The sequence below is a fragment of the Scyliorhinus canicula genome, chromosome 8, assembly GCF_902713615.1.
Source record: "Scyliorhinus canicula chromosome 8, sScyCan1.1, whole genome shotgun sequence".
Classification (NCBI taxonomy): Eukaryota; Metazoa; Chordata; class Chondrichthyes; order Carcharhiniformes; family Scyliorhinidae; genus Scyliorhinus; species Scyliorhinus canicula.
In genome coordinates, this window is record NC_052153.1 from 101,996,314 (window position 1) to 102,012,333 (window position 16,020).

General features: G+C 45.6%; 1 protein-coding gene across 2 annotated transcripts in view; it reads left to right on the top strand.

Annotated features, from left to right (window-relative positions):
* Positions 1-16,020, top strand: part of LOC119970416 (centrosomal protein of 120 kDa) — a 121,553-nt gene that overhangs the window by 50,133 nt on the left and 55,400 nt on the right. For both annotated transcript variants that reach the window (XM_038805006.1, XM_038805007.1), the window contains one exon: positions 2,764-2,902. In XM_038805006.1, coding sequence (XP_038660934.1) covers positions 2,764-2,902 — 139 coding nt within the window. The remainder of the gene's footprint in view (positions 1-2,763; positions 2,903-16,020) is intronic.

Below are 16,020 nucleotides of genomic sequence, written 5' to 3' on the forward strand. Positions count from 1 at the left end.
AGATGAAATATAGGGGAGCAAGGGTAGACTCTTGGTGAACACTGGTAATAGAGCAGGACGAAAAGCCATAGCAAGTGATTCTCTAGTTACAATTAGATAGATAAGAATGGAATCAAATAAGTGCAGTTCTTCCCAGCTGGGCAGCAGTGCAGAGTCATTGAATTAGGATGGTGTGATCAACTGTGTCAAAAGTTACACACAGGTTGCAAAGGATGAAGTGGGATAGTTTGCCTTTGTCACGGTCACATAAGTCAGTGTTCTTCAAACCTTTTTTCCGGGGACCTATTTTTACCAACCGGCCAACCTTCGGGACCCAACCTGGCCGACCTTCGCGACCCACGCCGGCCGACCTTCGCGACCAACCATTTTCTCTTACCTTGTTTGCTGCTGACAAAAATGGAGGAAATGGTTTTGGGTCCCTTTGGCCCTCGTACACGCTCCTCCAATGGAACCAGTTGGATGAAGGTGAAGCCTTCCGTTGTCGGAAAGCATGGAGTCTCCATCTGTCCAAAGTTTTGCATATTTTTCCTGTAAATTTTTATCAAATAAACCCCCCCTCCCCGAACTTGTAAAAAAAATAAAGTTAGTAAAATGGATGAAAAAAATGAATAACCCCCCCCGAACTTGTAAAAAAATAAAATAAATGAAAAAAATGAATAAAACCCCCCCTGAACTTGTAAAAAAAATAAAATGAATTAAAGAAATGAAAAAAAAAAATTAAATGAATAAAAACCACTGCAGAACTTGTAAAACAAAAAGTTGCAATGGTTTAAAAAAAGTAGCGGCCGCACTCCGCATGCGTGCCCGATTATCGGTGCGCATGCGCATTCTGCGAACATGTAAAAATAAAATCGGCCGCATTGCGCATGCGCACACGATGATCGGGCACGCATGCGCAATGCGGCCAATTTTCTTTTTACATGTTCGCAGAATGCACAAGCGCACCGGTCATCGTGCGCGCATGCGCAATGCGGCCGACGTTTTGAAACATGTTCACGGCCCCTTGCAGCAGGCGTTAGTAAAAGCCGGCTGCTGCGCTATCGCGAGCATCGCGGACAACGGCTCCGCGACCCTCCCGACACCCGCCTACGACCCACCTGGGTCACGCCCCTGACTTTGAAGAACACTGACACAGTTTGTAATTTGTGATTTTGGTGAGTGTTTTGCCATTGTGGCAGAGATGCAAACATGGGCAGAGAAGGTGACAACACAATCAAGGTCTTGGGTGAGGAAAGGAAGTTGAAGATGGGGCCATGGTTTCAAGGATGGGAAGGATCGTGAGTTGATTTATTGAGAAGGGGTGGTGATGGTAGATTTAAAGCAGAGAGGGAAGGTACTTGAATAGAGAGATCCATTATCCACTAACTTGGAGGTCAAGATGGAAAGTTGGATGGTCAGCAATTTAATGGAAATAGGGTTGAGGGAGCAAGGCGTGGGCTGAAGGACAAAATTAGCTGGGGGGTGGTTTGAGCAGAAATAGAGAAATTAGAGAAAGATGCGAGTTTGGGGCCAGCAGGAGGCGCTTCAGAGGAAGTTTGGCCTGTTACGCTGGTCGAAAGGAGGGAAGTGGCAGAAGTCAATGCTCTCAACTTTAGGAACTAAGAGGTTCATTGGCTCCTGAGGGGTGAGGGAGAGGGATTTAAGAAAAAGGTTTGTAGTGAAGAGAAGAAGCCTGTGTTCCAGGATGATCCTGGAATAATTAACCTCAGTGACCCAGCAATGTTTTGAAGAGATCCAATCAGATCTGTTGGTGGATCTGTGCTCTTGAATTTAAATAGATAATGAAGCCAGAGTTGAGATATCATTAACATTCTGCATGTTTTCCCTGTGTCTGTGCGTGTTTCCTCGGGGTGATCTGGTCTCCTCCCACAAGTCCCGAAAGATGTGCTGTTAGGTAATTTGGACATTCTGAATTCTCCCTCAGTGTACCCAAACGGGTGCTGGAATGTAGCGACTAGGGGGTTTTCACAGTAACTTAATTGCAGTGTTAATGTAAACCCAATTATGACAATAATAAAGATTATTATTAAGTTGGCGTACAGCAGAGCATCCCAAACCTTTCTAGCTGCAGAAGCCCTTGTGACCTCTCATTCTCGGGATGTGGTATGTGCTGCCAAGGTAACAATTTATCTTACTGAGCAGCATAGTTCCTTCGCCACATAGGCCGGTGCACTACTCACTTAGCCACCTTTCAGTCCAGCAACAGAAAAGAAAACAAAAAAATCAAATTGGCCAAAAGATCCCTGTCTCCCCAAGCATTGGTTCCTGGGCCAATGCTTGGAGAGGGCTGGCTCTGATTTTTTTTTTGTTCTTCCTTGATTTGTGGCCGTTGCCCTTCCTCCAATCTTTGCTTCTTCAGCTGACTTGATGCGCATTCGCATTCTGTTTTATCAGGTTTTAAAAAACGAAATGCCTTTTTGTCATATGGCTGTCGGAACTTCTTTTGACCCTTGGAGGACACTCGGAATACTGGGGTTCCATGAACCCCAGTTTGGGAACCCCTGACATATAGCTTTGACTTTGCATCCTGTATTACTGCAGCCCTGTTAAACGTGTTATTGATAAAAATTTTTATTATGCTATAGTGTACAGCAAGCTTTATGTTGGTCAGGTTGTGCCTGACAAGTGTTTTGCTTGAGTATGATGCTTTGGTAGAAGTTTTGAGGATTGCGTTGCATGTTACTGGAAACTTTCACTATCCTTGGTGCAAATATTAAATGTCAGTTATTGCATTTTATGACTTGGATTCACAATTTGACCCAGATCCAGCTTCCAAATTGTCTGATTCTGCATCAGCACCAAAGATCTCCATTCCAGCATCAGCACACCATTTCTGCTTTGCCCTGGACATAAGAAGCATTGGACAACTGGATGTCAGTTTTGCCATAAACTGCATAGTACGGTAAATGTCTTTCCGTTTTTGTTTGATTTATTTCTGTTAACTCTAAATTTTTAACACAAATCACCTTTATTATCCACTTTGCCCACTGCACCGTTGGTATATCAGCCTCTGTACATAGAACTCAGTATAGCCGTATGAAATATGTTTGCCCTCCACAATCAAAAGAATAGAAGCTGTCCAAGGAGGAGTGGGAGTTGGAGAGATTAAACAATCATGCTATACTACCACAAATATTCATATCTGGGATACAACATTCATGGGCATTTGACCTTTTGAGGGAGCAGTAGTTAATGTGTGTTATGAAAATTAATGTTGACTGACTTGGAGGATGGTTTATTGGCAGAGGAAGAACCAGGCACAGAACAGAAAAAGAAAGTTGGTCATTACCTTATTACAGAGCACAGGATTGGCAACCTTCCACGTTTAGCCTGGGGAACTGACTATCATTTTCCGGGGCACATTGTGCAACTATGGAGAGAAATCATCATGACATTAAAAACTATTGCTTTTTTTGGTCATTTTCTTAGAACAATTCTCTTTACCAAACGCAAAAGTATTGAAATAGGTCAAGCTTCATCCAATGGTGTAATGAGTTTTCTTTGCTTTCCAAATAGCACAGGAAGGCAATGTGTCACAACGATTGATGTTTTAACCAAGTGGGGACAGGTGATGTGTTGAAACGTGCAGGAATACATTTAACAGCTGACACGCCTAACAAAGCAGTATATTTTGGAATATGGACCCTCCGAAAGAGCATCCCACTAAGCCCACACCTCAACCGTATCCCCGTAACCGCGCCTAATCTTTTAGACACTAAGGGGGAATTTAGCATGGCCAATCCACCTAACCTGCACACCTTTAGACTGTGGAAGGAAACCCGAGCAGCCGGAGGAAACCAACAAACACGGGAGAAAGTGCAAACTCCACACAGACAGTCACCCAAGGCCGGAATTGAACCCGGGGTTCCTGGTGCAGTGAGGCAACAATGCTAACCACTGACCATGCCACTCTATTCTTGTTCTTGTTCTTGGTGAGTGATTTTAATTGCTAGTATGGCTGGAATTAATAGGAATATTCTTGCTCCAGAGATTTTGGTGAGTTGCTCCTGTAATTGATGTGCATTGAAGATTTTCGATGCAAATGCTTTAGAGCATCTGACTGATATTGAACCAGTTAGAACTTTGTCTGTATGTAATTCTTCATCAAGCGAGAATCTGAAGTAATTTCTTGAGTTAATACGTTAGAGCACAGAGGAGGTGAATTATCATATATAACAATTAGCCATTGGCCCTCGTGTGTTTGGTGTGCTACCAATGATTACTTGTTAAAATGCACACAACTGTTTGGTGCTAATAAGTCAAAATGTTGCTATGTAATTTGGCAATAGCCTCAATTAAAAAAAATTTTTTTTTTGATGTGTATAATAAAAATGAACTCTTAACAATGCTATTAAAAATTGATGTGGAGATGCCGGCGTTGGACTGGGGTGAGCACAGTAAGAAGTCTTACAACACCAGGTTAAAGTCCAACAGGTTTGTTTCAAACACGAGCTTTCGGAGCACGGCTCCTTCTTCAGGTGAATGGAAAGGCTTGTTCCAGAAATGTTTATATAGACACAGTCAGAGATGCCCCGGAATGCGAGCACCTGCAGGCAATCAAATCATCAAAGATGCAGAGAGAGAGGTAACTCCAGGTTAAAGAGGTGTGAATTGTCCCAAGCCAGTTCAGTCGGTAGGCCTCTGCAAGTCCAGGCTTGTTGGTGGGGGCCGAATGTAATGCGACATGAATCCCAGATCCCGGTTGAGTCCGCATTCATGCGTGCGGAACTTAGCTATAAGTTTTTGCTCAGCAATTTTGCGTTGTCGCGTCTCCTGAAGGCCTCCTTGTAGAATGCTGACCCGGACATCAGAGGCTGAATGTCCTTGACTGCTGAAGTGTTCCCCAACTGGAAGGGAACAGTCCTGCCTGTTGATAGTCGCACGATGCCCGTTTATTCGTTGTCGCAGTGTCTGCATGGTCTCGCCAATGTACCACGCTTCGGGACATCCTTTCCTGCAGCGTATGAGGTAGACTACATTGGTCGAGTCGCACGAGTATGCGCCGCGTACCTGGTGGGTGGTGTTTCCACGTGTAATGGTGGTGTCCATGTCGATGATCTGGCATGTCTTGCAGAGATTACCCTGGCAGGGTTTTGTGGTGTTGTGGTTGCTGTTCTGAAGGCTGGGTAATTTGCTGCAAACAATGGTTTGTTTGAGGTTGCGCGGTTGTTTGAAGGCCAGTAGTGGGGGTGTGGGGATGACCTTGGCAAGATGTCCATCCTCGCTGATGATGTGTTGGAGGCTGCGAAGAAGATGTCGTAGTTTCTCCGCCCCAGGAAAGTACTGGACGACGAAGGGTACTCTGTCAGTGGTGTCCCGTGTTTGTCTTCTGAGGAGGTCGGTGCGGTTTTTTTGCTGTGGCGCGGTGGAACTGTCGATCAATGAGTCGAGCGCCATATCCCGTTCGTACGAGGGCATCTTTCAGCATCTGTAGGTGTCTGTTGCGCTCCTCCTTGTCTGAGCAGATCCTGTGTATACGGAGGGCTTGTCCATAGGGGATGGCTTCTTTAATGTGTTTCGGGTGAAAGCTGGAGAAGTGGAGCATCGTGAGATTATCTGTGGGCTTGCGGTAAAGCGAGGTGCTGAGGTGACCGTCCTTGATGGAGACGAGTGTGTCCAAGAATGGAACTGAATTTGGAGAATAGTCCATGGTGAGTTTGATGGTGGGATGGAACTTATTGATGTCATCGTGTAGTCGTTTCAGTGATGTCTCGCCGTGGGTCCAAAGGAAAAAAATGTCATCGATGTATCTGGTGTATAGCATCGGTTGAAAGTCCTGTGTGGTGAGGAAGTCCTGTTCAAACTTGTGCATGAAGATGTTGGCATATTGAGGTGCAAATTTGGTCCCCATGGCTGTTCCGTGCGTCTGGATGAAGAATTTGTTGTCGAAGGTGAAGACGTTGTGGTCTAGAATGAAACGGATGAGTTGCAGAATTGCGTCTGGAGATTGGCAGTTGTCGGTGTTGAGGACTGAGGCTGTTGCAGCAATGCCGTCGTCATGGGGGATGCTGGTGTAGAGTGCCGAGACATCCATTGTGACGAGGAATGTTCCTGGTTCAACTGGTCCATGGGTGCTGAGTTTCTGTAGGAAGTCCGTCGTGTCGCGACAGAAGCTGGGTGTTCCTTGTACGATGGGTTTCAAGATGCCCTCGATGTGGCCAGAGAGGTTCTCACACAGGGTCCCATTGCCTGAAACGATAGGACGGCCTGGTGTGTTGGCCTTGTGTATTTTCGGGAGGCAGTAGAGATCTCCAATGCGGGGATTACGTGGGATGAGAGCACGTAGGGTGTTCTGAAGGTCTGGATCTAAGGTCTTGATCAGTCTGCTGAGTTGGCGGATGTGTTCCTTGGTTGGATCTGCGGGTAACTGCCTGTAGTGTTCCTGGTTGTCGAGTTGTCGGTATACTTCTTTGCAGTAGTCTGTTCTGTTCAGTATGACGGTGGCCCCTCCTTTGTCTGCTGGTTTGATGACGATGTTGCGGTTGGTCTTGAGAGTGCGGATGGCGTTGCGTTGTGCTTGGGTGACGTTTGAGGCTGCCTTGTGATTGCGAGTGATGAATCTGGCATTGACACGACTTCTGACGGCTTGAGCATACATGTCGAGTCTAGGGCAGCGGCCTTCCGGAGGGGTCCAATTTGACTCTTTCCTTTTCGGTTGCTGCACTGCAGATCTCGCGGTCTGCTGTTCCGGTTCATTGGTCGTGTCCCTGGGTTCGCTGTCGGCCTCTTGGGGTCTGTGGAAGAATTCCCGGAGCCTCATTCGCCTGATGAATTCCTCCGTATCTGCCGCGAGACTGATGGGGTCCATTTTGGTGGTGGTGCAGAAATTGAGCCCTCTGCTGAGGACTTCGATTTCGTCTGGTTGAAGGGTGTAGTCTGACATTAAAAATTGAGAAAGCGATGGATGAGCCTTAATTAATAGTTTTTGTGCAACAATATGATAGTGTTAACTTATTCATCAGCTGTGATGAAATAAATTATCTTTGATATTGTGGCAGAATATACTGCCACTGCCCTAGATAACAATTAATGAATTAGTCAAATTTGATGCTACAGATTCAGTATTAATAGATATGAATCTGGATTACTGTGAAAAGGTTACCTTATAATGCGGTCTCCGTTTCTTATGCTTTGTGTCATAAACGCAACTTAGTTTGTTACAGAAGTTGACTTCTGGCTGCAATGTAAAAAAAGTACAAACCTTTTTCAATATTTTAGAGCAACATTAATCTGAAGTTACCATCAAACCAGAAAATAATCAATTGTCAACCTGAGTTGATATGCAGAGTGAAACTTTAAAAATAGCCTGCCATGGCAGAGTATACTTCTCTGTATCTTAAAGCATATAACTTGGGGACTGAGCAGAGTAGCATTTGATCAGTGCATAATCTGTTACCTGAATGGCCTGGGTTTTAATCTCGTTCAAACTGAAACGGTAAAGAAGGGTAGATCCTGACTTCCAACTTCCTTGACATCTTTGAAGAAAGTACATGCTAACTGAGGGCGGCATGTTGGCACAGTGGTTAGCACTGCTGCCTCACCGCACCAGGGACCCAGGTTCGATTCAGACCCTGGGTGACTGCATGTTTGCACATTCTCTCCATTTCTGCGTGGGTTTCCTCCGGGTGCTCCAGTTTCGTTGCATAGCCCAGATGTGCAGGTTAGGTGGATTACTAATGTTAAATTGCCCCTTAATGTCCAAAAGGTTAGGTGGAATTACTGGGTTATGGGGATAGTATAGGGGCCTATGCCTAGGTAGGGTGCTCTTTTTCAGGGTCAGTGCAGACTCGTTGGGATGAATGGCCCCCTCCTGCACTGTAGAGATTCTATGATAACTGGAACTTAAACCAAAGCATCTTTTGCTAAATATCCTCTGAAAGTCTAAGCACAAGATTCTATACAAAGGGCTGTTAGGTAAGGTCAAAGGTCTGGGAATTTGGGTCAAGTTCTGTATATTAACAAGAAATTGGCTGAAGTGTAGAAAAGAGACTTGCAAGGATTTAAAATAGATCTACCAAGGAAGAAAATGCTTTTCAAGTCAGAACGAAAGGGGAGGGATTTGACCCTGTGGATGGCTAAAAAATGACATTGAGGAGGGGTTAGAAAGACTGGCTGTGTTGAAAGTTGATAAATCACATGACAAGATGAGTTACATTAGGGATAATGAGGAAAGTGAGTGTGGAAATTGCAGAGGCACTGACCATAGTTTTCCAATCCTCCTTGTGTGGGGGGAGGGGCAAGGGTATGGGCCATAAGTTGGGGTGTCCTCTCGGGACCAGCGTGTCCAGGCACGGGCTGTCATTACTGCAGCCTTCGAGACAGCCATCTTGCTGCGCACCCTACTGACTGCACACCGTGGCCCGGGTTGTGCATAAAAACTTGTGATTTTATGTTAAGAATCATCCTGATAGAGGGATGAAGATAAGTCAAAAAATCTTTATCATACTTAATTATTTTGTGAAAATGATGGAAATGGACAATGCATCACACAAGCTTGCCACCTCACATTGATTCTGTATGCACCGCCCGCTGCCTCAGGAAGGCAGACAGCATTATCAAAAATCCTTCTCACCCAGGCTTGGCCTTCTTCCAGACTCTTCCATCAGGCAGAAGATACAGAAGTTGAAGACACGCACATCCACACATAGGAACAGTTTCTTCCCCACAGCTATTAGACTCCTCAACGACTCTCCCCTCGGACCGATCTGTTCCCTGAGCTGCTCTTGCTCATGTATTTGCTTTGTTTGGCCCCTTGTTCGGCACTATAACCAGTCACTGTTTGTGGTTGTACCATTTGCCAATGTACTCTGTCGATTATTCTTTATTTGTCTGCTATGTGCATACTGTGTACGATCTCTTGGCCGCAGAAAAATACTTTTCACTGTACTTCGATACATGTGACAATAAATCAAATCAGTCAATTTAATGGATCAGAAAACCTAGATGACGGAAACAAACTGTAAGCTTTGTGATGAATGTGTCCTTAAACATTGCCTTTCAGTTCTCTCCACAACTACTGGCTTCTCTGCAATATATTTCCCAAACTTAGTAGCATTTGTATGCTTAGACTGTTTGTGGAATGCACATGATTACTCGTGGATGGTATGATCCAAAACTTTAAAAGTACTTGACTTAAATTGTTACTTCTACCCAAAAACTTGAATTCCCACTTTAAATTGAATAAGACTTATTTCTGGGAGCAGTTCTTAATGTCAAACAGATAAATCTTTGGGATGTCTATTGCAGTTAAAATAAACATTAATCGGAGTCTTGGTTCTTCCCTCAGTCAGCATTTTCTTCGGTGCAAACTTTTAAAATTATCTTTGTGCTCCTTTTAGTTAAAGTGTTATTTGTTTAATTGTCCTTTATACTTTCTTTCCAATGTCAAAAGTGTCCCCATAAATTATAGTGACAAGAGCATAGTTTTCTAAATCAAGCTAAGTGGTTAGCACTGTTGCTTCACAGCACCAGGTTTCCAGGTTCGATTCCCAGCTTGGGTCACTGTCTGCAGAGTTTGCATGTCCTCCCTGTGTCTGCATGGGTTCCCTCGGGTGTTCTGGTTTCCTCCCACAAGTCGCCTCATTATAGGAAGGACGTGGAAGCTTTGGAACGGGTGCAGAGGAGATTTACCAGGATGTTGCCTGGTATGGAGGGAAAATCTTATGAGGAAAGGCTGATGGACTTGAGGTTGTTTTCGTTAGAGAGAAGAAGGTTAAGAGGTGACCTAATAGAGACATAGACATAGAGACAGATCAGAGGGTTAGATAGGGTGGACAGTGAGAGCCTTCTCCCGCGGATGGAGGTGGCTAACACGAGGGGACATAGCCTTAAATTGTGGGGTAATAGATATAGGTCAGAGGTGGTTTTTTTACGTAAAGAGTGGTGAGGCCGTGGAATGCCCTACCTGCAACAGTAGTGAACTCGCCAACATTGAGGGCATTTAAAAGTTTATTGGATAAGCATATGGATGATAAGGGCATAGTGTAGGTTAGATGGCCTTTAGTTTTTTCCATGTCGGTGCAACATCGAGGGCCGAAGGGCCTGTACTGCGCTGTATCGTTCTATGTTCTATGTTCTAAGTCCTGAGAGATGTGTTGTTCGGTGCATTGGACATTTTGAATTTTCCCTCTGTGTACCCAAACAGGTGCTGGAATGTGGTGACCAGAGGATTTTCACAGTAACTTCATTGCAGTGTTACTATAAGCCTACTTGTAACAATAAAGATTATTATTATTATAAGCTCCATAATAAATTCAGATTAAAATCACAAATTGTCATGTCTCTAGCTAAATACCTTAAAATCCCATTTGCCTCCTTCACTGCTTTCACAGAGCTGACAGTTAAATTTCAGTTACATTGCTGATCTAATTTTTTTATTCTACTCTAGTTGGTTAAATTGCTTTACACTGTACACTATGCATATTTCAAGTTGAAGTAACATGTTGATCCAGATCTAAAAATGTTCTTGCATAAAAGCAAAATTTTGAAGATGTTGGAAATCTGAAGTAAAAACAGAAAATGCCTGGCAAATTCAGCAGATGAGACAGCATCTGTAGCAAGAATTAATGTTTGAAGTTGATGACCTATCATCCAAACTGGAAGAAGTTTGAGATATAACAGGTTTTAAGCGAGTGCAGAAGTAGGGAAAGGGGCAAGAACAAAAGGAACATGTGTTATAACACAGAAGGCAAGAAATGTCAGATGTCAAAAGGGATAATGTTACAAGGCAAGTGGAGATTACAATGGACAAATACCGAGAAAATTGATGGGTCAGAGGAGGTGTAAATTGCAATTACAGAAAAAAAAAATTTCATTTAAAATTTAGAGTACCCAATTATTTTTTTTTCCAATTAAGGGCAATTTAGCGTGGCTAATCCACCTAACCTGCACATCTTTGGGTTGTGGGGGTTGAAATGCACGCAGACAAGGGGAAAATGTGCAAACTCCACGCAGACAGTGACCCAGGGTCGGGATTCGAACCCGGATCCTCTGCGATGCAGTCCCAGTGCTAACCACTGGCTGCATTCCACCCTTATAGAATCATTATCAACAGAAATACGCAACATGGTAGCACAGTGGTTAGCACTGTGGCTTTACGGCTCCAGAGTCCCTGGTTCGATTCCCTGCTGGGTCGCTGTCTGTGTAAAGTCTGCACATTTTCCCTGTTTCTTCATTGGTTTCCTCCGATTTCCTTCCATAGCCCAAAAAGGTTAGGATGGGTTATTGGGTTACGGCGATAGGGTGGAAGTGAGGGCTTATGTGGGTCGGTGCAGACTTGATGGGCCGAATGGCCTCCTGCACTGTATGTTCTATGTTCAATTTTTTTTTAAAAAGCTAGTGCTGATGATAAAAATCTGAAGTTTAAATAGAAAATGTATGCAGCCCCTGTTGGGGATGGGCCGCCACGGAGGGCTGGGGGGTCCCCTGCGGAGGGGTTGGAGATGGACGTGCTTGGCTCCGCCATGTCAACCCCTGGACCGTGTGTTCCCGTACCGGTGGCAACCCGAACCCCTGCCTGTGTGCCCCACCAACCACCCATAACTCCCACTGACCGCGGAGACCTCTGGCCTTGTAGCTATTGCTAAAGGAAATTGGCAATCATGGTTAAGTATGAGCACATCAAACATCCCAAGTGGATCCCCGTGGATGGGTGGGCCGTGTAGCATGTGTGGCTCATTGCCTGGCATTCTGATCACACCTTGTTGCATGGACACTGGGAGGCAGTATCACAGACACAGCGGCCAAGCTTCGATTACCCAGGTGATGGGCCCCAGCCTCAGGCACATGTCTGCGACCGGGTGTCCGTGTGGAAGGCATGTCGGGTGTTTGTGGGGCGATGGGGTTTGGGATTGATGGTCAACCCGCATCTTGGAACTAAGCCAAAGGCATCATACTGGTTGTTGTGAGGGTATTTTAACGCCCCTTATACAAGTGTGCACCACTGCCCGACTATCCCGATGGTGCGGCCTGACTTTGTCCCGTGCACCAATGCACACTCCATGGGACAGGTCGAGTTGGTACCCAGCGCGACTTCCTCCCGGTCGGAGCCCCTAGAGCCCTGGGGTTCAACTGGGGACGGAGGGGCAGTTGGATTGAACCCCGGCTGCCTCTCCATCATCTGGCTCTGCGGTCCTGGCAGCTCCGCCTGAACCATGGTGCTGTCGCCCTCGGTGATGCTGGTCAGTGATTGGGCCATGGTCTGCATTGGCGTGGCAATTCCCCGACCTATGATTGGGACTGGTTCCACAGTGGCTTGGCCATGCCCATCTGTGCGCCGGACATGCCCTGCAGAACCACATTAAGGTCAGCCTGGTACTTGATCATGTCCCCCAGTTATTTGGATATTCTGCTGAGGTCCGCGTCATTGTCGTCACTGACTGCGCGACGCCTTGGACACCTTCTCATGCTGCCGACATTGTGCTCCAGACTCTCCACTGCAGTCGCCACCCTAGCATTGTTGGCCTTGGTGCCACGCATTGCCGGCGCTATACCCTGCGCCAGTAACCTTTTTGACTCCTCCAAATGGCTTTTGGACCTGTTGGACAGTCGCTGACATCTCCTCCTGGGTGTCGCAGCCGCCTCTTAACATTAGCTCTGGGTAAACCTGTTCCAGAGGGTCAGCATCTGACTGGGACCCAGCTGGGTCCTGGGATCCAGCAGCTCTCTGATTGCTGTTTGGCCTTGGCGTTCCTGCCTCCACCTGATGTGCATCAGTGACTGTGGTGCTCACCAGATTGTGCCCCAGAAGTCGACTCATGTTGCCCACCGAGGTGTGTATCTGCGCTGGTGGAGGATGGGGATGACAGCTGTGAAACATCGACTGTGGCAGCCTAGGACCTATCCTCCGAGGTGGTCTCGTAGGAGGCAGTGTGGAGTGGTTTGTTTGTGTGAAGGGAGGGTTAGGGTGAAGGGAGGGTCGGGGGACAGATGGAGGGTTGAGAGGGTGGGGGTGGCAGTTGTCTCAGCACCATGGCTGCGAGATGTGTGGGGTTGGTTCTTTAATCTTTTTGGAGAATCACACCCCTTGAGTCCAGAACGATGTAAAATATTTAATTATAAGATGAGGGCAGAGAGGTCAGAGTGAGAGTGGAGCATAAAATTAAATAACAAGTGACCAGAAACTCTCATGTGAGCTGAATAAAGGGTTTCTGCAAATTGATCACTTAGCCTGCATTTGGGCTCCCCATTGTTGCGACCTCATTATGATCAGTGGTTACAGAATCTTAAATTTAAAAAAAAAACAACAAAGAATTTGCTGTTTTTCTTTTATCTGGAAGGAGTATTTGGGGTCCAGACCAGGGAAAGGGAGAGGTGAAAGGGCAAATGCTGTATTCCTATGCTTGCACAGGAATGTGCTGTGAGAAGTGGATTGGGGTGATTCCTTTCTGGGATGAAGGATGTGTAGTTTGGAAGAATGAGATGTGATCTTACTGAAACATATAAGATCTTGTGGAGACTGATCAGGGTGGATACTGGGAAGATGCTGCCGCTTGGGGGAACTAGAACTGTGGGACAGAGTTTAAGAATAAGATGTTTCCCCTTTAAGACGGAGATGAGGAAATTTTTTTTTTTCAAAGAGTCATTAGAATGTGGAATTCCCTTTCCCAGGGTTAGTGTGGGTTGGCTCTTTAAACTTATTTGAGGCTGAGTTAAATAGATGTTTGTTAGACAAATGAGATTATGGGGAGGGGACAGGAAAGTGGAGCTGAGACCACAGCCAAATTAGCCATGGATTTATTGAATGGTGGAGCAGGCAGAAGGGTCGAATGACCTATACTCTGTGTTTTGGAGATGATTGAGGTTGACCTTCCTGGAAGTTACTATTGACCAGAGAGTGAACTGGACTGACCATATAACCACTTGAGCTACGAGAATAGGTCAAGAACTGGGAATTCTGAAGGGAGCAAGTTACCTGACTGCCCAAGCACTGTCCACCATCTACAAGTCGCAAGTCAGGAATGTGATGGAATACTCTCCGCATGCCTGGATAAGTGCAGCTCCAACAGCACTCCAAAATCTTGGCACCATCCAGGACAAAGCAACCTGCTTGACTGGTACCCCATCCACCACCCTAAACATTCACCCTCTCCACCACCAATGCACAGTGACAGCAGGGTTTTCCAAGATGTATTGTGGCAACTCGCCAAGGCTCTATCGACAGCACCTTCCAAACCACAACCGTTATCACCTAGAAGGACAAAGGCAGCCGATGTGTAGGAGCACCACGACCTTCAGGTTTCTCTCCAAGCCACACTTATGTTAATGACTTTGAGCTGTCATTCACTATTAGTGGGTCAAAATTCTAGAACATTCATCCTCAAAGCACTGTGAGAGTACCCCCACTGGATGGGCAGCATCCAAGTGCAATTGGGGATGGGCAACAAATGACGGTCTTGCCAGCAACACCCACATCTTTTGAAATAATTGAAAACCGTAGATCAGGGAGTTGCAAAAAGAATGGTCCTTTGGAATGCTGGGGGGGCAAGATGTGTTTGAAGAATGTGGAAATGGCAGACAAAGATCTGTTGACTGGATGCTGCAGGATGGAAGGGTGAAGACGAGGCAAACCCCATCAAGTTCTGGGAGGAAAAAGGTGAAATGCAAGTGTGAGTGGAATGTACTACAGTGGAGGGGTATCCTTTTGAGGAAAAGGATGATTTGTTGCAAGTGCTGATATGGAATTCTGCATCATCAGAAGACTGCAATGGAGAAACTTAAAGCAAGAAGTCTTTGCAGGAAGAAGGGTAAAAATAAATAGTCCAAATATTGTAGGAATTGGTGGGATTAAAGTTGAATAAAACCAAAGTACTGTAAATGCTGAAAATCTGAAGATAGAAAATGCTGAAAACCTTATTCGGTCAGGCAGCTCCTGTGGAGAGAGAAGCCAATAACATTTCAAGTCGATAACCTTTCGTTAGAATGGGAAAATGTTATATTTGTAACGGGTATTAAGCAAGTGCAGAGTCAGGAAAGTGGGATACCGAAGAAAAAATTGCAATGTCTGATGGGTGAAGGCAGGAGCGATTAAATGACAAAGGAAGATGCTCCATGTCAAAAGAAAATAATAATGGGAAAATTTCACCCTGGGTCACTGTCTGTGTGGAGTTTGCACATTCTCCCCATGTCTGCAGGGGTTTCACCCCCACAACCCAAAGATGTGCAGGTTAGGTAGATTGGCCACACTAAATTGCCTCTTAATTGGAAAAAAAATAATTGGGTACTCTAAATTTATTTTTAAAAATGATGGGATAAGTTCAATTACCAAAACATGTGCCTAGAGGGTGGATAAATGGGGAAAAAACAGAATTGTCACACTGTCCAAAAACAAAAAAAGGAGCAGAGTAATAATTGATACAGTTCAGGTACAAAGATGGGTGTTGCATTTTCTCTGTTTTTATCGGAAGTGGAGGGGATGTTGACAGTCATTGGAGAGTAGATGACGATTTTGCAGAAGGTCCTTTCACAATGCTGCAAGGCATATGTCCAGTTGTTGCATTACTTTGGAGGTGCCAGCAATTTTAGAACAGTACAGCACAGAACAGGCCCTTCGGCCCTCGATGTTGTGCCGAGCAATGATCACCCTACTCAAACCCACGTATCCACCCTATACCAGTAACCCAACAACCCCCCCCCCCCCCCCCTTACTTTTTAGGACACTACGGGCAATTTAGCATGGCCAATCCACCTAACCTGCACAACTTTGGACTGTGGGAGGAAACCGGAGCACCCGGAGGAAACCCACGCACACACGGGGAGGACGTGCAGACTCCGCACAGACAGTGACCCAGCTGGGAATCGAACCTGGGACCCTGGAGCTGTGAAGCATTTATGCTAACCACCATGCTACCGTGCTGCCCTATTATGGCTGTCTATTACATGTGGAGGCTGGTGGGATAGATAATGAGGACAGGGGAACAAAATTGTGGTCTGGAATGGAGGGAGAACATCACTGGGGAAATAGAACTGACTAGGTTGAGGGCTCGACCAACCTTGAAGAGGGAAATCATCAATTGAGGAAAA